This window comes from Oncorhynchus mykiss, chromosome 2 (assembly GCF_057628025.1).
Source record: "Oncorhynchus mykiss isolate SJ-2025 chromosome 2, ASM5762802v1, whole genome shotgun sequence".
In the NCBI taxonomy this organism is placed as follows: Eukaryota; Metazoa; Chordata; class Actinopteri; order Salmoniformes; family Salmonidae; genus Oncorhynchus; species Oncorhynchus mykiss.
The window spans coordinates 49598294-49625487 of record NC_143023.1 but is presented as its reverse complement, the minus strand read 5'-3'; the positions used below and the strand labels follow the sequence as shown (position 1 = coordinate 49625487).

Below are 27194 nucleotides of genomic sequence, written 5' to 3'. Positions count from 1 at the left end.
TGCTCTTCAACCGATCGCTACCTGCACCTGCCCGCCTGTCCAACATCACTACTCTGGACGGCTCTGACTTAGAATAACAACTACAAATACTTAGGTGTCTGGTTAGACTGTAAACTCTCCTTCCAGACCCATATCAAACATCTCCAATCCAAAGTTAAATCTAGAATTGGCTTCCTATTTCGCAACAAAGCATCCTTCACTCATGCTGCCAAACATACCCTTGTAAAACTGACCATCCTACCAATCCTCGACTTTGGCGATGTAATTTACAAAATAGCCTCCAATACCCTACTCAACAAATTGGATGCAGTCTATCACAGTGCAATCCGTTTTGTCACCAAAGCCCCATATACTACCCACCATTGCGACCTGTACGCTCTCGTTGGCTGGCCCTCGCTTCATACTCGTCGCCAAACCCACTGGCTCCATGTCATCTACAAGACCCTGCTAGGTAAAGTCCCCCCTTATCTCAGCTCGCTGGTCACCATAGCATCTCCCACCTGTAGCACACGCTCCAGCAGGTATATCTCTCTAGTCACCCCCAAAACCAATTCTTTCTTTGGCCGCCTCTCTTTCCAGTTCTCTGCTGCCAATGACTGGAACGAACTACAAAAATCTCTGAAACTGGAAACACTTATCTCCCTCACTAGCTTTAAGCACCAACTGTCAGAGCAGCTCACAGATTACTGCACCTGTACATAGCCCACCTATAATTTAGCCCTAACAACTACCTCTTTCCCAACTGTATTTAATTAATTAATTTATTTTGCTCCTTTGCACCCCATTATTTTTATTTCTACTTTGCACATTCTTCCATTGCAAAACTACCATTCCAGTGTTTTACTTGCTATATTGTATTTACCTTGCCACCATGGCCTTTTTGCCTTTACCTCCCTTATCTCACCTCATTTGCTCACATTGTATATAGACTTGTTTATACTGTATTATTGACTGTATGTTTGTTTTACTCCATGTGTAACTCTGTGTTGTTGTATCTGTCGAACTGCTTTGCTTTATCTTGGCCAGGTCGCAATTGTAAATGAGAACTTGTTCTCAACTTGCCTACCTGTTTAAATAAAGGTAAAATAAATTTACATTTTTTTTAAAAAACTGACCTAAACCCAGAGTCTCTCAGAGCTTTCACAGTCAGTCCTCAGACACCCCTATCAGATCACAGCAAAATCACACTTTACTTGAACAGAGCCTTGCTCAATCATGAGGCATCTGTCACAACTCCTACCGAAGGTGGCTCCCCTTCCCATTAGGGTGGCGCTCGGCGGTCGTCGTCGCCGGTCTACTAGCTGCCACTGATTCTTTCCTCCCCCTCCTTGTCTGTTTATTGGTTACACCTGTTATGTATTTTGGTGATTAGTTGGGCTTTATTAGCCAGCCGGCGACGACGAGTAGTGTACAGCCTGCTCTTTGTGCGACATTTGAGCATGTTTGAGGTGAACGTGTTTTTTCCCTGTTCGTGGCAGTAAATATCAGTTAGACAAAAATAATGGTGTTCCCAAAAAGGTCCAGTTGCTAGGACCATGAATACAAATTCCATCTAGACACTGTTGCTCTAGAGCACACAACAAAACTATACATAACTCGGCCTAAACATCAGCGCCACCGGTAACTTCCACAAAGCAAGGCAAGAAGGGCCTTCTATGCCATCAAAAGGAACATTACATTTGACATACCAATTAGGTTATGGCTAAAAATACTTGAATCAGTTATTTAACCGATTGCCCTTCATGGTTGTGAGGTTTGGGGTCCGCTCACCAATCAAGAATTCACAAAATGGGACAAAAACCAAATTGAGACTCTGCATGCAGAATTCTGCAACAATATCCCCTGTGTACAACGTAAAACACCAAATAATGCATGAAGATCAGAGTTAGGCCGATACCCACTAATGATCAACTTCCAGAAAGAGCCATTCAATTCTACAACCACCTAAAAGGAAACGATTCCCAAACCTTCCATAACAAAGCCATCACCTACAGAGAAATTAACCTATATATATGTTTATTTATTTTCTCTTTTGTACTTTAACTATTTGCACACCATTACAACACTGTATATAGACATAATATATAGACATACTTTCCTTAGCAAAAACAACGTACTGAACAAATGTCAAACTGGCTTTTTACCAAATTACAGTACGACAGACCACGTATTCACCCTGCACACCCTAACTGACAAACAAACAAAACAAAAACAAAGGCTAAGTCTTCTCATGCTTCGTTGATTTAAAAAAAATCTTTTGACTCAATTTGGCATGAGGGTCTGCTATACAAATTGATGGAAAGTGGTGTTGGAGAAAAAACATATGACATTATAAAATCCATATACCCAAACAACAACATTTTAAATGTCTTTATTTTGGAACATTTGTGAGTGTAATGTTTACTGTTAATTTTCTATTGCTTATTTCAATTGTGTTTATTATTTATGTCACTTGCTTTGGCAATGTAGACATAAGTTTCGCATTAGCCAATAAAGCCCCTTGAATTTAAAATTTATTTGAGAGATGTAAAGTATAGTGACGCCACATGAGCTCCAGAAAGAAGACAGGGGCAGATACAGGGAGGTCTACACACTGCTCTGCTCTAGACTAATGATACACACTGCTCTGCTCTAGACTAATGATACACACCGCTCTGCTCTAGACTAATGATACACACCGCTCTGCTCTAGACTAATAATACACACCGCTCTGCTCTAGACTGATGATACACACCGCTCTGCTCTAGACTAATAATACACACCGCTCTGCTCTAGACTAATTATACCCACCGCTCTGCTCTAGACTAATAATACTCACCGCTCTGCTCTAGACTAATTATACACACCGCTCTGCTCTAGACTAATAATACACATCGCTCTGCTCTAGACTGATGATACACACCGCTCTGCTCTAGACTAATTATACACACCGCTCTGCTCTAGACTAATAATACACATCACTCTGCTCTAGACTGATGATACACACCGCTCTGCTCTAGACTAATGATACACACCGCTCTGGTCTAGACTAATAATACACACCGCTCTGCTCTAGACTAATGATACACACCGCTCTGCTCTAGACTGATGATACACACCGCTCTGCTCTAGACTAATGATACACACTGCTCTGCTCTAGACTTATGATACACACCGCTCTGCTCTAGACTGATGATACACACCGCTCTGCTCTAAACTAATGATACACACCGCTCTGCTCTAGACTGATGATACACACCACTCTGCTCTAGACTAATTATACACACCTCTCTGCTCTAGACTAATGATACACACCTCTCTGCTCTAGACTAATGATACACACCACTCTGCTCTAGACTAATTATACACACCTCTCTGCTCTAGACTAATAATACACACTGCTCTGCTCTAGACTAATGATACACATCACTCTGCTCTAGACTGATGATACACACCGCTCTGCTCTAGACTGATGATACACACCGCTCTGCTCTAGACTGATGATACACACCGCTCTGCTCTAGACTAATGATACACACCGCTCTGCTCTAGACTAATAATACACACCGCTCTGCTCTAGACTAATGACTAATGACAAACTCAAAAAATTGGCAAACTCAAAAGTTTTGGTTTCTAATACATTTGTTGTTCTCTAGATATTTTTGGGGAATAAAAAAACCCGTTTTGGGCTCTATTACAAAATATGAGCAGTGTGTACCGGTATGTTAGCTATCTACCTAACGTTAGTAGTTATACATCAAACTTGCCAGTATATTAACTATAGGCTATCTAACTAGCCAATCTTTATTGACTTGATTATTCCCGTCATTCTTAGCATAGCTAAATGGTATTGTCGTTGTGCATTCTCGTGGGACATTCAGGTGCTTTCGTAAATTCGCTCTTGCTATCTACTCCGATTTCTCCAACGCTCTGGTTAACAGGAAAACTGCCTAACCAGCTCAGCTAGAACGAATAAAATGGTCAGAGTGGTCTCAGTTGTGTCTGAAAGTAGCTACCAAGCTAGCCAATGTAGCCGTTGTAAGGCCAGAACCCTACTCAACCCTACACCTCGGCCCGAACGTCCAGTGTGCGCTCCGAGAACAAAACGGTCTGAATTTACACAAGATGTTTTTTTGTTTTTCTTGTCTCCAGCGTGTCCTGCCCGCAGGACACATGGATTCTTTAGCTAAATAGCCCAGTACTGTACTGCCAACCGTCACGTTGTACAGCGCCATATTTTCCATTCCATCCTAACGGAAACTCTTGAGGGCTTTGTTTTTCATTTTTCTTGGAATAGAAACACCATAATATTAATCAAATTAATTAAGACAAATTCCTTAAAATCAATCCATTATACTATGTTATTATTAAAAGGTTTTAAATTCTCTAGTAATGCCTATATGTAAGACTATAAAATGCTTCTCCAACATGCCCTCTGGTGGTCAAACCAGCACTAACTTGCATTAACAGAAAAATGTCTGACAATTAGATAACGTGCACACAGAATGTTGCAGCAGCCTGCAAGGTGTGCTGCAGTATGATGCAACTTTTAAACGAGAAACCACTGTAGGTTCTAACCAATAACCTAGACTATTTGTCAATGTATATCTTATGTTTTAATTTACCTTGTTAGTAAATAAACTCAGCAAAAAAATAAACATCCTCTCACTGTCAACTGCCTTAATTTTCAGAAAACTTAACATGTGTAAATATTTGTATGAACATAACAAGATTCAACAACAGAGACATAAACTGAACAAGTTCCACAGACATGTGACTAACAGAAATGGAATGTGTCCCTGAACAAAGGGGGTAAAATTCAAAAGTAACAGTCAGTATCTGGTATCAGCTCCTCCTCATGGACTGCACCAGATTTGCCAGTTCTTTCTGTGAGATGTTACCCCACTCATCCACAAAGGCACATGTAAGTTCCCGGACATTTCTGAGGGGAATGGCCCTAGCCCTCCCCTCCGATCCAACAGGTCCCAGACGTGCTCAATGGGATTAAGATCAGGGCTCTTCGCTAGCCATGGTCTTGCATGAAATCACGCACAGAACGAGCAGTATGGCTGGTGGCATTGTCATGTTGGAGGGTCATGTCAGGATGAGGCTGCAGGAAGGGTACCACATGAGGGAGGAGGATGTCTTCCCTGTAACGCACAGCATTGAGATTGCCTGCAATGACAACAAGCTCAGTCCGATGATGCTGTGACACACCGCCCCAGACCATGACGGACCATCCACCTCCAAATCGATCCCGCTCCAGAGTACGGACCTCGGTGTAATGCTCATTCCTTCAACGATAAATGCGAATCCGACCATCACCCCTGGTGAGACAAAACCGCGACTCGTCAGTGAAGAGCACTTTTTGCCAGTCCTGTCTGGTCCAGTGACGGTGGGTTTGTGCCCATAGGCGACGTTGTTGCCGATGATGTCTGATGAGGACCTGCCTTACAACAGGCCTACAAGCCCTCAGTCCAGCCTCTCTCAGCCTATTGCGGACAGTCTGAGCACTGATGGAGTGATTGTTAATTCCTGGTGTAATTCGGGCAGTTGTGGTTGCCATCCTGTACCTGTCTCGCAGGTGTGATGTTCAGATGTACCGATCCTGTGCCACTGCGAGGACAATCAGCTGTCCATACTGTTTCTATGTAGCGCTGTCTTAGGCGTCTCACGTATGGACTTTGCAATTTATTTCCCTGGCCACATATGCAGTCCTCATGCCTCCTTGCAGCATGCTTAAGGTACGTTCACGCAGATGAGCAGGGACCCTTGGCATCTTTCTTTTGGTGTTTTTCAGAGTCAGTAGAGAGGTCTCTTAGTGTCCTAAGTTTTCATAACTGTGACCTTAATTGCCACCGTCTGTAAGCTGTTAGTGTCAGGTGCATGTTCATTAATTGTTTATGGTTCATTGAAGCATGGGAAACAGTGTTTAAACCCTACAATGAAGATCTGTGAAGTTATTTGGATTTTTACGAATTATCTTTAAAAAAGTTTAAATAATCAACACAATTTGTGTGTTACAGAATGATTAGTGAGAAACTGGTTTGTGCAGATTTACAAATTATGCAACGTTCAGAATGAGACTGTCACACCCTGACCTTAGATATCTCTGTTTTCTATATATTTTGGTTAGGTTAGGGTGTGACTAGGGTGGGTACTTTAGGTTTTTGGTATATCTAGGGTTTTTGTATGTCTATGTTGGCCTAATATGGTTCCCAATCAGACACAGCTGTTTATCGTTGTCTCTGATTGGAGATCATATTTAGGCAGGCCTTTTTCCCCACTTTCTGGTGTGGGATCTTGTCTATGTGTAGATGCCTATCAGCACTATATTGTATAGCTTTACAATTTGTTTGTTATTTTGTTAGTTTGTTCAGTGTTCATTCTTTTAATAAAGAGAATGTCCGTATCCCACACTGCGCCTTGGTCTCCTTTATACGATGAACATGACAGAAGATCCCACCACAAAAGGACCAAGTAGCGTGTACAGGAGGAATGGACTTGGGAGGAGAATCTGGATGGAAAAAGGACCATGGACACAGGCTGGGGAGTATTGCCTTCCGAGGGAGGAAATTGAGGCAGCGAAAGCGGAACGGTGACATTACGAGGAGTATTACCAACGAGGCAAGCACGAGAGGCAGCCCCAAAATATTTTTTTGGGGGGGACACATGGAGATTGGCGGAGGTAGGGTTTAGACCTGAGCCAACTCCTCGTGCTTACCGTGGGGAGCGTGTGACTAGTCAGGCACCATGTTATGCAGTGATGCGTACGGTGTCTCCAGTGCGCATTCATAGCCCGGTGCGCTCTATTCCAGCTTCCCGCATTTGCCGCTCTAGAGTGGGCAGCCAGCCAGGACCTGCACCGGCTCTACGTACTGTATTGCCAGTATGCCTTCACAGCCCAGTGCGTCCTGTGCCAGCGCACCGCATGTATCGAGCTAAAGTGAGCATCCAGCCAGGACGCATTGTGCCAGCTCTACGCTCCAGGTCTCCAGTGCGCCTCCACGGTCCAGTGCGTCCTGTGCCTTCTCTCCGCACTCGCCCTGAGGTGCCTGTCATCAGCCCGGTGCCACCTGTACCGGTCCCACGCATCCGGTCTCCAGTGCGCATCCACAGTCCAGTAAGTCCTGTGCCTCTTCCCCGCACTAGCCCTGAGGTGCGTGTCATCAGCCCGGTGCCACCTGTACCGGTCCCTCGCATCAGACCTCCAGTGCACCTTCACAATCCAGAGCTTCCGGCGACAGTTCCCAGTCCAGAGCTTCCGGTGACAGTTCCTAGTCCAGAGCTTCTGGTGACAGTTCCCAGTCCAGAGCTTCCGGTGACAGTTCCCAGTCCAGAGCTTCCGGTGACAGTTTCCAGTCCGGGCCCTCCAACGACAGTCCACAGTCCGGAACCTCTAACGATGGTCCCCAGTCCGGAACCTCTAACGATGGTCCCCAGTCCGGAACCTCCAAAAACGCTCCACAGTCAGGAACCTCCAACGACGGTCCCCAGTCCGGGACCTCCAACGACGGTCCACAGTCAGGAACCTCCAGCGACGGTCCCCAGTCCGGCGCCTCCAACGACGGTCCCCAGTCCGGGGCCTCCAGCGAAGGTCCCCAGCGACGGTCCCCAGCGACGGTCTCCAGCGATGGTCACCAGTCTGGGGCCTCCAGCGACGAGCTGCAGTCGAGATCCTCCAGCAGTGGTTCCCAGTTCTGAGCCTCCGGCGATGATCCATGGTCCGGTTCCTCCGACAACGATCCACAGTCCATTTCCACAGAAGCGGAGGGATCAGTGTAGGGAGCGGGGACTGCGTTCAGAACCGGAGCCGCCACCGAGGTTCGGTGTTCATTCTTTTAATAAAGAGAATGTACGCATACCACCCTGCGCCTTGGTCTCCTTCATATGTCGAACGTGACAGAGACTGATGAGGAAATTAATTCATTAGTGACTGCTATGAAATCAATATTCTGATCATCTTTGAGGTAAATCTGGACACGGTAACTCATTAAACAAACGTTTCCCATGGTACCCCAGGTTACTGAGTTAAATTAATCACGTAATTATAAACATAGTTAATTATTCGATAAATAGCATGTCATAACAGCGGGGACTGTGAAGCAACACAAACATTGGCACGAACACATGCAAACACACACACACACACGATAACATACGCACAATACATACACATGGATTTAGTACTGTAGTTATGTGGTAGTGGTGGAGTAGGGGCCTGAGGGCACACAGTGTGTTGTGAAATCTGTGAATGTATTGTAAAGTTTGAACATTTTATAAACTGCCTTAATTTTTCTGGACCCTAGGAAGAGTAGCTGCTGCTTTGGCTGCAGCTAATAGGGATCCATAATACATATACATCACATTAACGATAATACGTCAAGACTCATTGTTGTATTGTCAAATGAGGACTGTAACCACCAGCTTCAATATATGGTGCTACCTGTTCCAGGGTTAGGACCCCAACCACCAGCTTCTATCTATGGCGCTACCCATTCCAGGGGTTAGGACTGTAACCACCAGCTTCTTTCTATGGTGCAACCTGTTCCAGGGTTAGGACCATAACCACCAGCTTCTATCTATGGTGCTACCTGTTCCAGGTTTAGGACTGTAACCACCAGCTTCTTTCTATGGTGCTACCTGTTCAAGGGTTAGGACCATAACCACCATCTTCTCTCTATGGTGCTACCTGTTCCAGGGTTAGGACTGTAACCACCAGCTTCTATCTATGGTGCTACCTGTTCCCGGGTTAGGACTGTAAATACAAGCTTCTATCTATAGTGCTACCTGTTCCAGGGTTAGGACTGTAAATACCAGCTTCTATCTATGGTGCTACCTGTTCCAGAGTTAGGAGGTGTATTGTTGATTTTGGGTTTTCGCTGTCCAGTTTTGTAACAGTGGTCTTTGGGTTGTGCTGCGCCTGTGTTTTGGCTTCACCCATTTTTGTACCTGTTCCTGTTTACTGTGGACATTAAAGCGTTTTTTTCCTGTGAAACTTCTGCTCTCTGCGCCTGACTCCACACCCATCATTCTCCTGATGTTACACAATGAGATTTTTATTTTCACTGAATCTCCATTTGGGTGACTCAAAGTCACTTAGTAGCCTACTCCCGACCGGTCATGTTGTACAGCGCCAACTTTTGAAAGCCATTCACCTCTTCACCCCATGTAATCAAAACTTTTTCTCTCTTTTTTATTCTTCTATTTTCTTCACACTAAATAAAATGTACTGTAGTTGCACAGATACTTCCCAGCTTTCCCTCAGCTATACATCCATGGCTCTTCCTGTAGCATCTGCCTCCATCTATTCCTTGTTTTGTGTTACTAAATCAGGCGGTGTCTGTGAGATATATCATTTTTCATTTTTCTTGGAAAAGAAACACCATTATATTAAGCAAATTAAGCTACATTTCAGTCCCAAAATGTCTTAAAATCAGTCCCATGTACTATGTTCTTACAAACAAAGTTTTTAAATTGTCTAGTACAGACAATATTAAAAACAGTCAAATTATTCTCAAAGATGCCCTCTGGTGGTCAAACTAGCACTAACTGCATTAATGGCAACAATGGCTGACACTTGAATAACGTGCCATAGAAATATGATGATAAATACAATCCACCTGTGTGTAATCAAGTCTCCGTATAAATGCACCTGCACTGTGATAGTCTCAGAGGTCCGTTAAAAGCGCAGAGAGCATCATGAAGAACAAGGAACACACCAGGCAGGTCCGAGATACTGTTGTGAAGAAGTTTAAAGCTGGATTTGGATACAAAAAGATTTGCAAGCGATAATATTGAAATGGAAGGAGTATCAGACCACTGCAAATCTACCAAGACCTGGCCGTCCCTCTAAACTTTCAGCTCATACAAGGAGAAGACTGATCAGAGATGCAGCCAAGAGGCCCATGATCACTCTGGATGAACTGCAGAGATCTACAGCTGAGGTGGGAGACTCTGTCCATAGGACAACAATCAGTCGTATATTGCACAAATCTGGCCTTTATGGAAGAGTTGCAAGAAGAAAGCCATTTCTTAAAGATATCCATAAAAAGTGTCTTTTAAAGTTTGCCACAAGCCACCTGGGAGACACACCAAACATGTGGCAACATGAACTTTTTGGCAACAATGCAAAACGTTATGTTTGGCATAAAAGCAACACAGCTGAACACACCATCCCCGCTGTCAAACATGGTGGTGGCAGCATCATGGTTTGGGCCTGCTTTTCTTCAGCAGGGACAGGGAAGATGGTGAAAATTGATGGGAAGATGGATGGAGCCAAATACAGGACCATTCTGGAAGAAAACCTGATGGAGTCTGCAAAAGACCTGAGACTGGGACGGAGATTTGTCTTCCAACAAGACAATGATCCAAAACATAAAGCAAAATCTACAATGGAATGGTTAAAAAATAAACATATCCAGGTGTTAGAATGGCCAAGTCAAAGTCCAGACCTGAATCCAATCGAGAATCTGTGGAAAGAACTGAAAACTGCTGTTCACAAATGCTCTCCATCCAACCTCACTGAGCTCGAGCTGTTTTGCAAGGAGGAATGGGAAAAAATTTCAGTCTCTCGATGTGCAAAACTGATAGAGACATACCCCAAGCGACTTACAGCTGTAATCACAGCAAAAGGTGGCGCTACAAAGTATTAACTTAAGGGGGCTGAATAATTTTGCACGCCCAATTTTTCAGTTTTTGATTTGTTAAAAAAGTTTGAAATATCCAATAAATGTCGTTCCACTTCATGATTAACTCCCACTTGTTGTTGATTCTTCACAAAAAAAGACAGTTTTATATCTTTATGTTTGAAGCCTGAAATGTGGCAAAAGGTCGCAAAGTTCAAGGGGGCCGAATACTTTCGCAAGGCACTGTAATGACCATCGTTATGTTTGGAGGGAAAAGGGGGAGGCTTGCAAGCCGAAGAACACCATCCCAACAGTGAAGCATGGGGGTGGCAGAATCATGTTGTGGGGGTGCTTTGCTGCAGGAGGGACTATTGCGCTTCACAAAACAGATGGCATCATGAGGATGGACAATTATGTGGATATATTGAAGCAACATCTCAATACATCAGTTAAAGCTTGGTCGCAAATGTGTCTTCCAACTGGACAAATACCTCAAGCATACTTCCAAAGTTGTGGAAAATGGCTGAAGGACAACAAAGTCAAGGTATTGGTATGGCCATCACAAATCCCTGACCTCAATCTTTCGAAAATTTGTGGGCAGAAATGAAAAAGCGTGTGCGAGCAAGGAGGCCTACAAACCTGACTCAGTTACACCAGCTCTGTCAGGGGGAGTGGGAGGCTTGTGGAAGGTTACCCTAAATTTTTGACCCATGTTAAACAATTTAAAGGCAATGCTACCAAATACTAATTGAGTGTGTGTAAAAATCTGACCCACTGGGAATGTGATGAAAGACATAAAAGCTGAAATAACTCATTCTCTCTACTTTATTCTGACATTTCACATTCTTAAAATAAAGTGGTGATCCTAGCTGACCTAAAACAGGGAATTTTTACTGGGATTAAATGTCAGGAATTGTAAAAAAACTTAGTTTAAATGTATTTGCTAAGGTGTATTTAAATTTCCGACTTCAACTGTATATTCTAAATTCTACAGTTCTACATCGTTTATCCTCTTGGAACTACCATCCCGGATCCGGGAGAATTGTCATCAACTGACACTTATTAGGATAACGCAACGGACAAAAAATATTACTAGAAAATATTAATATTCATGAAATCACAAGTGAAATATATTGAAACACAGCTTAGCCTTTTGTTAATCACCCTGTCATCTCAGATTTTGAAATTATGTAAGTTTATCGATAGCCTAGCATAGCATTATGCCTAGCTAGCAGCAGGCAGCTTGGTCACGAAAATCAGAAAAGCAAATAAAATTAAATCATTTACCTTTGATGAGCTTCGGATGTTTTCACTCACGAGACTCACAGTTAGATAGCAAATGTTCCTTTTTCCATAAGGATTATTTTTGTACCCGAAATAGCTCCGTTTGTTCTTCACGTTTGGCTGAGAAATCGACCGGAAATTGCGGTCACGACAACGCCGATATAATATTCCAAATTAGATCCATAATATCGACAGAAACATGGCAAACGTTGTTTATAATCAATCCTCAAGGTGTTTTTCAAATATCTATTCGATAATATATCAACCGGGACAGTTGGATTCTTAGTAGGAGCGACAGAAACAATGGCCGCATTTGTCTATTACGCACAAATCACTATGAGAGCCACCAGCCGAACACTGACGCAATGTTGTCCTTCACGCTCATTTTTCTAAATAAAAGCCTGAAACTATGTCTTGTGACACTAGATACGTTAAGGACACCATAGAAAAAGGAATCTCGTTGATATCCCATTCACTGCTCAATAGGGACGCATAGGAAGGGACTCTTATTTAGAAACCGCTGCGTTCCTGATTGGATTTTTCTCAGGCTTTCGCCTGCAATATCAGTTCTGTTATACTCACAGACAATATTTTTACAGTTTTGCAAACTTTAGAGTGTTTTCTATCCTAAGCTGTCAATTATATGCATATTATATTGTCTGATCCTGAAAAATAGCCCGTTTACTTTGGGAACATTATTTTTCCAAAAATAAATAAAATGCCCCCTAGCTTCAAGACGTTTTAAACATCGGCCAGGCATCAACATTCTATTCTGATGATGGCTCATCTGGGATGAGGGGGGGGGGGGGGGGTTGGTAGAATTGCCACTGCGGTGGCTAGTTGGTTGTGTGCTGCGTTGGAGAGAGTAACATTGGATAGTTTCCAGGCACCTGCCCAGGCTGGAAACTCTTGCTCTACTCACTGTTGGGACATCGGTCTGAGGAGGTGAGTACAATCTGCTGTGTACCTCAGTGGGAGATTTGGGTAGGGTAGTGCCATTTACTACCTGGAGTTATAGCCTTTATTTTCCCCTGTTAGGCTTAGTGACGTGTTTCACTTTGGAATACGTTGAGCATGGTTATTTTGTTGTTTTTGTGTGGTGTCCATGGACTTAGCAGTTGTCTCGGGGGCAAATCCGCGGCTTTGGGGGAATCCGTGGCTTTGGGGGAATCCGCCAGCATGCTGTTTTTTTTTCTCCATGCCAGCGGGTTTCAGTGCATAATTACCCACCGCGAATCCACACAAAGACTAGGGCCAAGATATTGTTGGATTTGGGGAAGCTCCTTATATATTTAATCTCTCTCCTGTGGGGCCCAGTGTGATTGTCGGTTATCTTGTTGTGGTCCGGTCTGGTGTGCTCAGCAGAGGGGAAGCAAGATTATTTTTAGTAGTTACTTGTGACTATGGCGTCTAATGTAGACAAGTTCAGTCATGTTCCATCAGAGGAACTGTTAGAATTATGTACTAAAGAACCAGGTTGAAATTAGTGGTAAACATCTAAAAAATTATGTTCGGTTGGAGAGTGCTATACTAGATCTGATGGAGAGTGTTATACTAGAAGTTACTACCCCATTTCGTTACAAATGGCCTGTTAGCCCTAGTAGTGTTCCTTTTGAACAGCAGAACTGCCTCTGTTACAGCTAGAACATGAGCAAGCCAAACTGGAGCATGGGTAAAGTATGAAAAGGAACTGGAATTTAAACAGGATTTGGAGTATGCTGATTGTGTAAAGTATTAAAATAAGTATTAAAAGGAATTGGATTTGGAGCATGCTAAAATCAAGTTGCAACAAGAGCGTCTAGAATAGGTTAGGGAAGGAAAGCTCTAGGGGGAGAGTTTGCACTGGTTAGGTGACCCAGATTTACCTAGGGGTCACTCGGCCGTGCCCCAGACACATTTGATATTGTTGGAGATTTACGGCTGTTGCCAACATTTTATGAGAAGGACCCTCAGATGTTCTTTTCATTGTTTGAACGTTGTCACACCTTGGTCGTAGTATGTTATGTTTGTCTTCATTTATTTGGTCAGGCCAGGGTGTGACATGGGTTTTTGTGGTGCGTTTTTGTCTTAGGGTTTTGTGGGGTGTCTAGCATAGTCTATGGCTGCCTGAGGCGGTTCTCAATCAGAGTCAGGTGATTCTCGTTGTCTCTGATTGGGAACCATATTTAGGTAGCCTGGGTTTCACTGTGTGTTTGTGGGTGATTGTTCCTGTCTCTGTGTTTGTTGTCACAAGAGAGGCTGTATAGGTTTTCGCGTTACGTTTGTTGTTCTGTATTTGTTCGTTTGTTCTTCTTCATTAAAGAACATGAGTAACCACCACGCTGCATTTTGGTCCGCTCCTCTTTCAACAGACGAACGCTGTTACAAACGTGTTGCTGAAGTTAGGAGTTGCCCTGATTCTGATGTTGCACTTTAATGTTGCAGTGTGTGTTGACTGGTAAAGCGCAGGAAGCATATTCAGCTCTTGGTGTCAGCTATGATAAGGTTAAAATGGCTGTGTTACAGATTTACGAATTGGTTCCTGAGGCTTACTGCGAATGATTTAGAACATAAACACAGGCCGGAACTATCTAGTTGCCATTCCGGAACGGAGGAAAGCGCACCAGATGAGCCATGTACATCTGCTAAAGCCCTATTACGCACGTTCCTCTGGGGCCAAAGAGTGGGAGTCCGCAAAGGACGGTCAACCTGTTCTTTTGGCCAGTACTGTTACATCGCTTGGTTCTTCTTTTTGTCATGCTAGGTCTGTGCATGGTGAGGAGGATGTCCCTGGTCCCGATGATTGCGTACTGCAGGGTAGATTGAAAAAGTCAGACACTGGATGTTTTGGACAGCCTATTTGCTCATCTACCTGCTGATAGGCGAGACTAGTTGGTAGCTCTGCTTCAGAGTTTTCCAGTTTTGTTTTCTGATACAAACTTAATAGAACGCAATATTGACGGTTGGGGATGCTGACCCAATCCGTCAGCGGTTCTGTAGAAAACTGCGTTTTCTGGATGCTGAGATCAGGTACATGCTGGAGAGTGATATTGCAGAGCCTTATTTCTCCAGCTGGGCTTCTCCCTGTATCTTGGTCAGTAAACTAGATGGGACAAACAGTTCGTACAGTGTCACTTAACCAGATTCATTTCCTCTTCCTCGGATGGAGGACTGTGTCATCAGGTCCGGAACAGCTACGTTTGTGAGCAAATTTGACCTGTTAAATGGCTATGAGCAGGTGCCACTGACAGGTAGGGTACGTGAAATCTCTGAATTTATTACACCCTCCGACTACTCCTATTTGGTTATGAGTTTCGGCCTGTGGAATGTACCTGTCACTTTTCAGCTTCCTATGAATAGGGTTATCTCCGGTCTGGTCGGATGTGCTGTTTATCTGGAAGATGTTGTGGTTTATGCAGATACTTTGGTGGATCATCTGTCCCATATTCAAGCATTGTTCAACCGCCTGGCTGCGGGTCGACTCACTATCAATCTGGCCAAGTGAGTTTGCTCTGGCAACTGTTACGTACCTTAGTTGGGCAGGGTGAAGTGTGTCATGTTTGGGCTAAAGTGGTAGCTATTAATGCTTTTCCACCGCCAACTACTAAAAAGAAACTGATGCGTTTCTTGGGAAGGATTGGTTATTACTGTAGTTACTGTAGGAACTTATCTACTGTGGTCCCTCCCTTGACAGATTTGATGAAAGCTAAGGCTGTTCACGTATGGTCTTCTCGTTGTCAACAGGCAAAGAAGAATGCAAAGAGGTTGCTTACCTCAACTCCGGTGTTGGCTGCTCCTCGCGTGGATTTGTCATTTACCTTGCAGGTGGATGCTAGCCATGTGGGGGCAGGTGCAGTTCTGCTGCAAGCAGATGTGTCCGATGTTGAGAGGCCTGTTAGTTTATTTCCAAGAAGTTTATCAGATGAGCTACTCCGTGGTGGAAAAATAAGCGCTAGCACTCATACAGGCGCTACAACACTTCAAGGTCTATGTTGAGGTTGTGTGTAATACTTGTGGTCTACACAGTCCATAATCATAATTGTCCTAACCAGCGGATAATGAGATGGTGTTTGTTTTTACAGGCATTCCAACTTGATGTGCGGCACATCAGGGGGACTGAAATTTTTTCCTGACATGTTTTCTCGTGCGCCCTGTTCCTGAGTTGTCTGGTCCTGTTGATCGGTGGACATGCATTTTCTCATACACGTGATCACCGAGAGTATATGCGTGTCATCCACGTGACCGGCCACTGTTTATTTTGTGTTGTGTATTGTCCTGTTTTGTCGCTCCTGTCTGTTCCCTTCTGTTCTTGTTTTCTTCTTTCCTCTTAAAGGATGCTTCCTGTGCGCAAAGGTTTCTGAGGTCTGGGGAGGACGAGGTTGGCTGGGGCAGTGGAATAGTGTTATAACCAGGGCAGTATTTTGTTTGTGTTTATGATTGGTCCTTGGTGGTCCCTGGTTTTTTTTTTTGGGGGGGGGGGGGTGACGACCCGCCCACTCTTAATCTGACTGGTCTTAATTGATAATCATGTAACCATTTGGTAAATTTATAGATTTAATCTGGTTTGTCTACTACAGACTACTGTGATGACCCTCCCACTCTGTCCTTCAAATCCTTTCTCTTTGCTCTTGTTTTCCTTATTAGGACACTGGTGGGCAGCGCCGGGACGGTCATCAGCAAAATGGGACATACCTGGGCTCGCGTATGTCCTGGGGATGAATATACCTTTCCCCCATTCATTGAGGAGACTCTCCATGCAGATACACTGTTGGATTTTGGTTGTGGCATTTTTGTGGCCTTTTTCTTTGTTTGCTTTGGCACCTTTCAACACCCCTCATTATCACATATATGCACGCAACCACTCACTTATACTACTGACTGCACACACCATTGATACTTGTTTATAGTTTACTTTGCTTAATAAATATATTTGTATTTCTTTATCTCCACGGTGAATCCCCTATTTTTACGGGCTACAAGCCCGTTCGTGACACTACAAAAATCTAACATTGACAAGATCAGAGATGCAATGTATGTAAGAAATGCGTTCCCTATACAGTAAACATGTATCCAAAATTACATTTCTGGGGTCTTTTCACACTGCTTTACAAAAATTGCATTGGCCAGTACAGTATTATAATTGTAACGGTTTTCTTCCGTTGAAGGAGAGGAGGACCAAAATACAGCGTGGTTAGTGTTCAACATGTTTAAGGACAATAAACATGAACACAACAAAACACAAAACAACAAATGTGGAAAAACCGAAACAGTCCTATCTGGTGCATAGACACAAAGACAGAAGACAACCACCCACAAAACCCAACACAAGACAGGCTACCTAAATATGGTTCCCAATCAGAGACAATGACTAACACCTGCCTCTGATTGAGAACCATATCAGGCCAAACATAGAAATAGACAAACTAGACATACAACAGAATGCCCACTCAGCTCACGTCCTGACCAACACTAAAACAAAGAAAACACAAAAGAACTATGGTCAGAACGTGACAGTAACCCCCCAAACAGGTGCAGTTAATACAGGTAGAGAACAGGAGGGCTTCTTAAAGAAAAACTAACAGGTCTGTGAGAGCCAGAATTCTTACTGGTTGGTAGGTGATCAAATACTTATGTCATGCAATAAAATGCAAATTAATTACTTAAAAAACGTACAATGTGATTTTCTGGATTTTTGTTTTAGATTCCGTCTCTCACAGTTGAAGTGTAGCAATGATAAAAATGACAGACCTCTACATGCTTTGTAAGTAGGAAAACCTTCTAAATCAGCAGTGTATCAAATACTTGTTCTCCCCACTGTAAATATATATGAATGAGTGATGGTACAGAACGGCATAGGCAAGATGCAGTAGATGGTATCGAGTACAGTATATACAGATGAGATGAGTAATGTAGGGTATGTAAACATAAAAGTGGCATACTTAAAAGTGGCTAGTGATACAGTGCCTTGCGAAAGTATTCGGCCCCCTTGAACTTTGCGACCTTTTGCCATATTTCAAGCTTCAAACATAAAGATATAAAACCATTTTTTTGTGAAGAATCAACAAGTGGGATATTTCAAACTTTTTTAACAAATCAAAAACTGAAAAATTGGGCGTGCAAAATTATTCAGCCCCCTTAAGTTAACACTTTGTAGCGTCACCTTTTGCTGCGATTACAGCTGTAAGTCGCTTGGGGTATGTCTATCAGTTTTGCACATCGAGAGACTGACATTTTTTCCCATTCCTCCTTGCAAAACAGCTCGAGCTCAGTGAGGTTGGATGGAGAGCATTTGTGAACAGCAGTTTTCAGTTCTTTCCACAGATTCTCGATTGGATTCAGGTCTGGACTTTGACTTGGCTAATCTAACACCTGGATATGTTTATTTTTGAACCATTCCATTGTAGATTTTGCTTTATGTTTTGGATCATTGTCTTGTTGGAAGACAAATCTCCGTTCCAGTCTCAGGTCTTTAGCAGACTCCATCAGGTTTTCTTCCAGAATGGTCCTGTATTTGGCTCCATCCATCTTCCCATCAATTTTAAGCATCTTCCCTGTCCCTGCTGAAAAAAAGCAGGCCCAAACCATGATGCTGCCAACACCATGTTTGACAGTGAGGATGGTGTGTTCAGCTGTGTTGCTTTTACGCCAAACATAACGTTTTGCATTGTTGCCAAAAGTTCATGTTGCCACATGTTTGGTGTGTCTCCCAGGTGGCTTGTGGCAAACTTTAAAAGACACTTTTTATGGATATCTTTAAGAAATGGCTTTCTTCTTGCCACTCTTCCATAAAGGCCAGATTTGTGCAATATACGACTGATTGTTGTCCTATGGACAGAGTCTCCCACCTCAGCTGTAGATCTCTGCAGTTCATCCAGAGTGATCATGGGCCTCTTGGCTGCATCTCTGATCAGTCTTCTCCTTGTATGAGCTGAAAGTTTAGAGGGACGGCCAGGTCTTGGTAGATTTGCAGTGGTCTGATACTCCTTCCATTTCAATATTATCGCTTGCACAGTGCTCCTTGGGATGTTTAAAGCTTGGAAAATCTTTTTGTATCCAAATCCGGCTTTAAACTTCTTCACAACAGTATCTCGGACCTGCCTGGTGTGTTCCTTGTTCTTCATGATGCTCTCTGCGCTTTTAACAGACCTCTGAGACTATCACAGTGCAGGTGCATTTATACGGAGACTTGATTACACACAGGTGGATTGTAGTTATCATCATTAGTCATTTAGGTCAACATTGGATCATTCAGAGATCCTCACTGAACTTCTGGAGAGAGTTTGCTACACTGAAAGTAAAGGGGCTGAATAATTTTGCACGCCCAATTTTTCAGTTTTTGATTTGTTAAAAAAGTTTGAAATATCCAATAAATGTCGTTCCACTTCATGATTGTGTCCCACTTGTTGTTGATTCTTCACAAAAAAATACAGTTTTATATCTTTATGTTTGAAGCCTGAAATGTGGCAAAAGGTTGCAAAGTTCAAGGGGGCCGAATACTTTCGCAAGGCACTGTACATGTATTACATAAAGATGGCAAGATGCAGTAGATGATATAGAGTACAGTATAAACATATACATATGAGATGAGTAATGTAGGGTATGTAAACATTATATTAAGTGGCATTGTTTAGAGTGGCTAATGATACATTTTTTACATCAATTTCCATCCATTTCCATTATTAAAGTGAGCTGGAGTTGAGTCAGTATGTTGGCAGCAGCCACTCAATGTTAGTGGTGGCTGTTTAACAGTCTGATTGCTTTGAGATAGAAGCTGTTTTTCAGTCTCTCGGTCCCTGCTTTGATGCACCTGTACAGACCTCGCCTTCTGGATGATAGCGGGGTGAACAGCCAGTGGTTCGGGTGGTTGTTGTCCTTGATGATCTTCATGGCCTTCCTGTGACATCGGGTGGTGTAGGTGTCCTGGAGGGAAGGTATTTTTCCCCTAGTGATTCGTTGTGCAGACCTCACTACCCTCTGGAGAGCCTTACGGTTGTGGGCAGAGAAGTTGAAATACCAGGCGGTGATACTGCCCGACAGGATGCTCTCCATTGTGCATCTGTAGAAGTTTGTGAGTGCTTTTGGTGCAAGCCGAATTTCTTCAGCCTCCCGAGATTGAAGAGGCGCTGCTGCGCTTTCTTCACAACGCTGTGTGTGTGGGTGGACCAATTCAGTTTATCCGTGATGTGTACGCCGAGGAACTTAAAACTTACTACCCTCTCCACTACTGTCCCGTCGATGTGGATAGGGGTTGCTCCCTCTGCTGTTTCCTGAAGTCCACGATCATCTCCTTTGTTTTGTTGACGTTGAGTGTGAGGTTATTTTCCTGACACCACACTCCGAGGGCCCTCACCTCCTCCCTGTAGGCCGTCTCGTCGTTGTTGGTAATCAAGCCTACCACTGTAGTGTCGTTCGCAAACTTGATGATTGAGTTGGAGGCGTGCATGGCCACGCAGTCGTGGGTGAACAGGGAGTACAGGAGAGGGCTCAGAAAGCACCCTTGTGGGGCCCCAGTGTTGAAGTCCAGTACCCAGTTGCACAGGGTGGGGTTGAGACCCAGGGTCTCGAGCTTTATGACGAGTTTGGAGGGCACTATGGTGTTAAATGCTGAGCTGTAGTCGATGAACAGCATTCTCACATAGGTATTGCTCTTGTCCAGATGGGTTAGGGCAGTGTGCAGTGTGGTTGCGATTGCGTCATCTGTGGACCTATTGGGGCGGTAAGCAAATTGGAGTGGGTCTAGGGTGTCAGGTAGGGTGGAGGTGATATGGTCCTTGACTAGTCTCTCAAAGCACTTCATGATGACGGAAGTGAGTGCTACGGGGCGGTAGTCGTTTAGCTCAGTTATCAATCTACACACAATACCCAGTAATCACAAGAGAAAAACGTTTTTTATAAATTATTGCGAATATATTTAAATCAAAAAACATCCATTAGGTCGAAGGAATTGTCCGTAGATAAAATTGACAACAGACTTTCCGTGCGCTTACAGGGAAGGACATTCAACAAGCACAGCATTTACACAAATAACTGATGATTGAGACATTGACATGCATATGATTAATGCTAGCTATCTGTGTACATCCAAGGCCCAGCCATGCTGCCCTGTTCTGAGCCTATTGCAATTTCCCTAAGTCCATCTTTGTGGCACCTGACCACACGACTGAACAGTATTCCATGTGCAACAAAAATAGGGCCTGTAGGACCTGCCTTGTTGATAGTGCTGTTAAAAATGCAGAGCAGCTCTTTATTATGGCGAACCTTCTCCCCAACCTAGACACTTTTGTATCAATATGTTTTGACCATGACAACTCTTTAAGATGTGCAGTCATTTCAGTTGCTGTGGTAGCCGACGTATATGTTGAGTCATCCACATACATAGACACAAACATAGACCCTGGCTTTACTCGAAGCCAGTGGCCAGTGGCATGTCATTAGTAAAGATTGAAAAAAGTAATGGGCCTAGACAGCTTCCCTGGGGAATTCTTGATTCTACCTGGAATTTGTTGGAGAGGCTTCCGTTATGGAACACCCTCTGCGTTCTTTTTTCATGTAACTGTTTGTCCACAATATAGCAGGGAGTGTAAAATCATAACACACACGTTTTTTTCCAGCAAGACTATGATCGATCATTTCTAAAGCCGCACTAAAGTCTAACAAAACAGCCCCCACAATCTTTTTTTCATCAATTTCTCTAAGCCAATCATCAGTTATTTGTGTAAATGATGTGCTTGTTGAATGTCCTTCCCTGTAAGCGCACGTAAAGTCTGTTGTCAATTTGTTCACTGCAAAATAGCATTGTATCTGGTCAAACACAATTTATTCCAATACTTTACTAAGTGTTGGTAAAAGGCTGATTGGTCAGCTATTTGAGCCAGTCAAGGGGGCTTTACTATTCTTAGGTAGGGGAATAACTTTTGCTTCCCTCCAGGCCTGATGGCACGCACTTTCTAGTAGGCTTAAATTGAAGATGTAGCAAATAGGAGTTGAAATATCGTCTGCTATTATTCTCAGTAATTTTCCATCCAAGTTGTCAGACCCCGGTGACTTGTCATTGTTGATAGGCAACAATACTTTTATCACCTCTTCCACACTGACTTTACAGAATTCAAAATTACAATTCTTGTCTTTCATGATTTGGTCAGATATTCTTGGACGTGTAGTGCCAGCGTTTGTTGCTGGCATGTCATGCCTAAGTTTGCTAATCTTACCAATGAAAAACGTATTAAAGTAGTTGCCATTATCTGTAGAAGGGTATATGACCTGACTGGGTCCAGCCAGCACCCCACGGTATGGCATATCATATTGTTGTCGAAGACCTGACTGGGTTAAAAAACATGAGCTGGTGCACACCCAGAAAAATGTGTTTGTGTGGAGGTGCTGACTAATAGCAAATAAAATATAAACTATCAAAATAAAGACTTGACTGGGTCCAGCACCCGATGGTATGGCTTGTTATACTATTGTGGGCATGTTTGTGTACTGAGGAACATGTAACATGGTTTCAAAAGAAAGTCACTTTCTGAGAAATCAACCGGAAAATGCGGTCACTACAACGCCAAACTTTTTTCCAAATTAGCTCCATAATATCGACAGAAACATGGCAAACGTTGTTTAGAATCAATACTCAACGTGTTTTTCACATATCTATTCGATAAAATATCCACCTGGACAATTGGTTTCTCATAAGAAGCGATTGGAAAAATGACTACTTCTGTACTTTACGCAAGATTTTCTGCGGGAGCCATCATGTGACCACTTGCTCAATGTGGTCCCTTACGGCTATTCTTCAACATAAATGCGTAAAAAGACGTCACAATGCTGTAGACACCTTGGGGAATACGTAGAAAGCGTAAGCTCATTCGTAGCCCATTCACAGCCATATAAGGAGTCATTGGCATGCAGGGCTTTCAAAATATGGGGCACTCCCTGTTGGATTTTTATCTGGGTTTCGCCTGTAACATCAGTTCTGTTGCACTCACAAACAATATCTTTGCAGTTTTGCAAACGTCAGAGTGTTTTCTATCCAAAGCTGTCAATTATATGCATAGTCAAGCATCTTGTCGTGACAAAATATCCTGTTTAAAGCGGGAACGTTTTTTTATCCAAAAATGAAAATACTGCCCCTTAGTTACAAAAGGTTAAAAAAAATGACTTGTGTCTGTTTTTCACATGCGTATCTACCCTCTCATTGGCTAGAATGTTCACACCTGATCTCGCCTCCTCCCGCCTGCCTTGTGTGTTTTGATTGTGTGTTTTGAATCATTGTCTTGCTGCATGACCCAGCTGCGCTTCAGCTCATAGACGGATGGTCTGACAATCTCCTGTATAATTCTCTGATACAGAGCAGAATTCGTGGTTTCTTCTATTAAGGCAAGTGGTCCAGGTCTTGAGGCAGCAAAGCATCCCCAAACCATCACACTACCACCACCATGCTTGACCGTTGGTATGATGTTCTTACTGTAGAATGCAGTGTTTGGTTTTCTCCAGGCATAATAGGACCCATGTCATCCAAAAAGTTGACTCAAGTTAGCCAAAAAGCACATGGAAGCACCTGGATGATCATCAAGACTCTTGGAAGAATGTTCTATGGACAGATGATTCAAAAGTATAACTTTTTGGAGACAGAGGCAGTGTTTCCTCTAACTTTTTATCTGGGTGATATTTATTTGATCCTAACAAACTCCCCAGTCCCTGTGGGTGACAAGCATAAACATAACATGATGCTGCCACCACAATACAGAGGTTCCCTGCATTCATTCCGTATTTCTGGCCTGTATGACAAAGTAAATAGAAGGAAGCCAGTAGGGCCGTAGCCAGTGTTTTAGTGAGGTCATTTACTGCATGACCTCGCTAAAACTCAATGAAGCTCATTTACTGCATTTCTATACAATTTAAAAACTTAAACATGCTAATTGGAGTATAGCAAAAACAAGCTAAATTTACCCCAGCCATTATCACATTTTGCTGTAGCTTCATTCATCCCAGTCGGTGTACAAACACATAGCCTATTAGCTATAGAATTAGCCGCTACACATTTACATTCATTAACATAGTAACGGGAATAAAAAAGATAATTGAATGTGTACAGAGGGATCTGTTCGCAGAAAAATTATTTTTATTAACAAAAGGTAAACATACACCCTTGCTTTACAGAAATGTTTGTTGTTGCAGTTTTACAGGTAATTTTCTGTAATTCGACACATTTTGCCATGACTAATGCCATTACAACCCCTGAAGGTCGATGTCTGCGCCTCTGCCTCTGTTCTGAAAGTCGGGCTTCTCACAAAATGATCTGTCGTGTCTGAACAGTTTTGTCTACTATTGTCATGCCCTGACCTGAGTATTCTTTGTTTTCTTTATATATTTTGGTTAGGTCAGGATGTGACGAGGGTGGTATGTGTGTTTTTTTCTCATCTAGGGTTTTTGTATGTCTAGGTGTCTAGTCTAGTCTAGGCATATTGTAGGTTTATGGTGGCCTGGATTGGTTCCCAATCAGAGGCAGCTGTTTATCGTTGTCTCTGATTGGGAAACCTATTTAGGTTGCCATTTTCCAGTTTGGGTTCGTGGGTTATTGTCTATGTGATGTTGCATGTCTGCACTCAGTTTTGATAGCGGTCACGTTCGTCGTTTGTTTGTTTAGTGTACTTCGTGTTTTTTCATCTTTCATTAAAAATATGTATTCACATCACGCTGCGCTTTGGTCTCCTCACTACGACGATCGTGACAGAATAACCCACGTACAATGGACCAAGCAGCGTGGTAACGGCCAGCAGCAGCAGCGGCAAAGAACACAGGACTCATGGACTTGGGAGGAGATTGTAGACGGCGAAGGACCCTGGGCACAGCCAGGGGAATATCGCTGCCCCAAAGCAGAGCTGGAGGCAGCGAAAGCAGAGAGGCGCCGGTATGAGAAGGCAGTGCAGCAGCGCGGCTGGAAGCCCGAGAGGCAGCCCCAAAAATCTCTTGGGGGGGGCACAGGGAGAGTGTGGCAGAGTCAGGAGTCAGACCTGAGCCAACTCCCCCTGCTTACAATAAGGAGCCAAGGATGGAACCAGAGCCGGTCAGGGCGGTATTGGAGGTGAGCGAAGCAGAGACAGTGAAGGAGTTAATGGGGAGATTGGAGGAGAGACTTATGAGGGAGGTGCTGTGTTGGTGCCTGAGGCACGACATCCGCCCGACAGGGCGTGTCGGGGATTTGATGTCACCTGGGTCAGCTCTCCATACTCGTCCTGAGGTGCATGCTAGCCGTCTGGTGAAGACTGTGCCAATCCCACGCACCAGGCCTCCTGTGCGCCTCCCTAGCCCTGCACGTCCTATGCCAGCTCGGCGTTACAGTACTCCGAGCCGTGCTTACCGTGGGGGGCGTTGTACTGGTCAGGCACCGTGTTATGCGGTGGAGCGCACGGTGTCCCCAGTACGCGTGCTTAGCCCGGTGCGCTACATCCCAGCTCCCCGCATCTGCCGGGCTAGGGTGAGGATCAAGCCAGGGTGGATGGTGCCATCCCTGCTCTCAAGATCTCCAGTACACCTTCACGGTCCGGTCTATCCGGTGCCACCTCCACGCACCAGCCCTCCGGTGGCAGCCCACCGCACCAGGCTGTCTCTCCGTCTCATCCCTACAAGTGCTCCCGCCTGTCCAGCACCGCCAGAGTCTCCCGTCTGTCCTGAGCTGCTAGAGTCTCCCGTCTGTTCAGTGCTGCTAGAGTCTCCCGTCTGTCCTGAGCTGCTAGAGTCTCCCGTCTGTCCTGAGCTGCTAGAGTCTCCCGTCTGTCCTGAGCTGCTAGGGTCTCCCGTCTGTCCTGAGCCGCTAGTCTCCCGTCTGTCATGAGCCGGTAGGGTCTCCCGTCTGTCCTGAGCCGGTAGAGTCTCCAGTATTTCCTGAGCCGCTAGAGTCTCCAGTCTGTCCTGAGCCGTCAGAGCCGTCAGTCTGTCCTGAGCCGTCAGAGCCGTCAGTCTGTCCTGAGCCGTCAGAGCCGTCAGTCAGCCAGGACCTGCCAGAGCCGTCAGTCAGCCAGGAGCTGCCAGAGTCGCCAGTCAGCCAGGAGCCGCCAGTCAGCCAGGAGCCGCCAGAGCCGCCAGTCAGCCAGGAGCCGCCAGAGCTGCCAGTCAGCCAGGAGCCGCCAGAGCCGCCAGTCAGCCAGGAGCCACCAAAGCAGCCAGCCAGGAGCCGCCAGAGCCGCCAGCCGACCAGGAGCCGCCAGAGCCGCCAGCCAGCCAGAGCCGTCTGCCAGCCAGGAGCTGCCAGAGCCGTCAGCCAGCCAGGAGCTGCCAGAGCCATCTGTCAGCCAGGAGCTGCCAGAGCCGTCAGCCAGCCAGGAGCTGCCAGAGACGTCAGCCAGCCAGGAGCTGCCAGAGCCGTCAGCCAGCCAGGAGCTGCCAGAGCCGTCAGCCAGCCAGGAGCTGCCAGAGCCGTCAGCCAGCCAGGAGCTGCCAGAGTCGTCAGCCAGCCAGGAGCTGCCAGAGCCGCCTGCCAGCCAGGAGCTGCCAGAGCCGTCAGCCAGCCAGGAGCTGCCAGAGCCATCTGTCAGCCAGGAGCTGCCAGAGCCGTCAGCCAGCCAGGAGCTGCCAGAGACGTCAGCCAGCCAGGAGCTGCCAGAGCCGTCAGCCAGCCAGGAGCTGCCAGAGCCGTCAGCCAGCCAGGAGCTGCCAGAGCCGTCAGCCAGCCAGGAGCTGCCAGAGTCGTCAGCCAGCCAGGAGCTGCCAGAGCCGCCTTTCATGCAGGCGATGCCGGAGTCACCCTCCTGTCCGGAGCTGCCAGAGTCGCTCCTCAGTCCAGAGGCGCCTTTCCGTCCAGTGGCGCCCGCTACGATCATCTTCAGTTCGGGGCCCGATGCGAGGATCCCCGTTCCTGAGGCGCCACCTAAGTGGGCCAAGACTGAGGTAGAGCGGGGTCCACATCCCGCACCCAAGCCGCCGCCATGAAAGAGGCCCACCCGGACCCTCCCCTTTAGATTAGGTTTTTTCGGCCGGAGTCCGCACCTTTGTATGGGGGTACTGTCAAGCCCTGACCTGAGTATTCTTTGTTTTCTTTATATATTTTGGTTAGGTCAGGGTGTGACGAGGGTGGTATGTGTGTTTTTTGTCTCATCTAGGGTTTTTGTATGTCTAGGTGTCTAGTCTAGTCTAGGCATTTTGTAGGTCTATGGTGGCCTGGATTGGTTCCCAATCAGAGGCAGCTGTTTATCGTTGTCTCTGATTGGGGAACCTATTTAGATTGCCATTTTTTGTCTTGTTATTTTGTTTGTTTGTTTAGTGTACTTCGTGGTTTTTCGTCTTTCATTAAAAATATGTAGTCACATCACGCTGCGCTTTGGTCTCCTCACT

At 44.8% G+C, this 27194-nt stretch overlaps 1 protein-coding gene across 1 annotated transcript in view; it reads left to right on the top strand.

Annotated features, from left to right (window-relative positions):
- LOC149985130 (uncharacterized) overlaps positions 1–26792 on the top strand; it is a 40301-nt gene extending 13509 nt beyond the window's left edge. The window contains exons 4-6 of the mRNA XM_090215098.1: positions 25707–25849; positions 25898–26002; positions 26226–26792. Of these exons, the coding sequence (XP_090071224.1) occupies positions 25707–25849; positions 25898–26002; positions 26226–26792 (815 nt within the window). The remainder of the gene's footprint in view (positions 1–25706; positions 25850–25897; positions 26003–26225) is intronic.
- Positions 26793–27194: the final 402 nt, after the last annotated feature.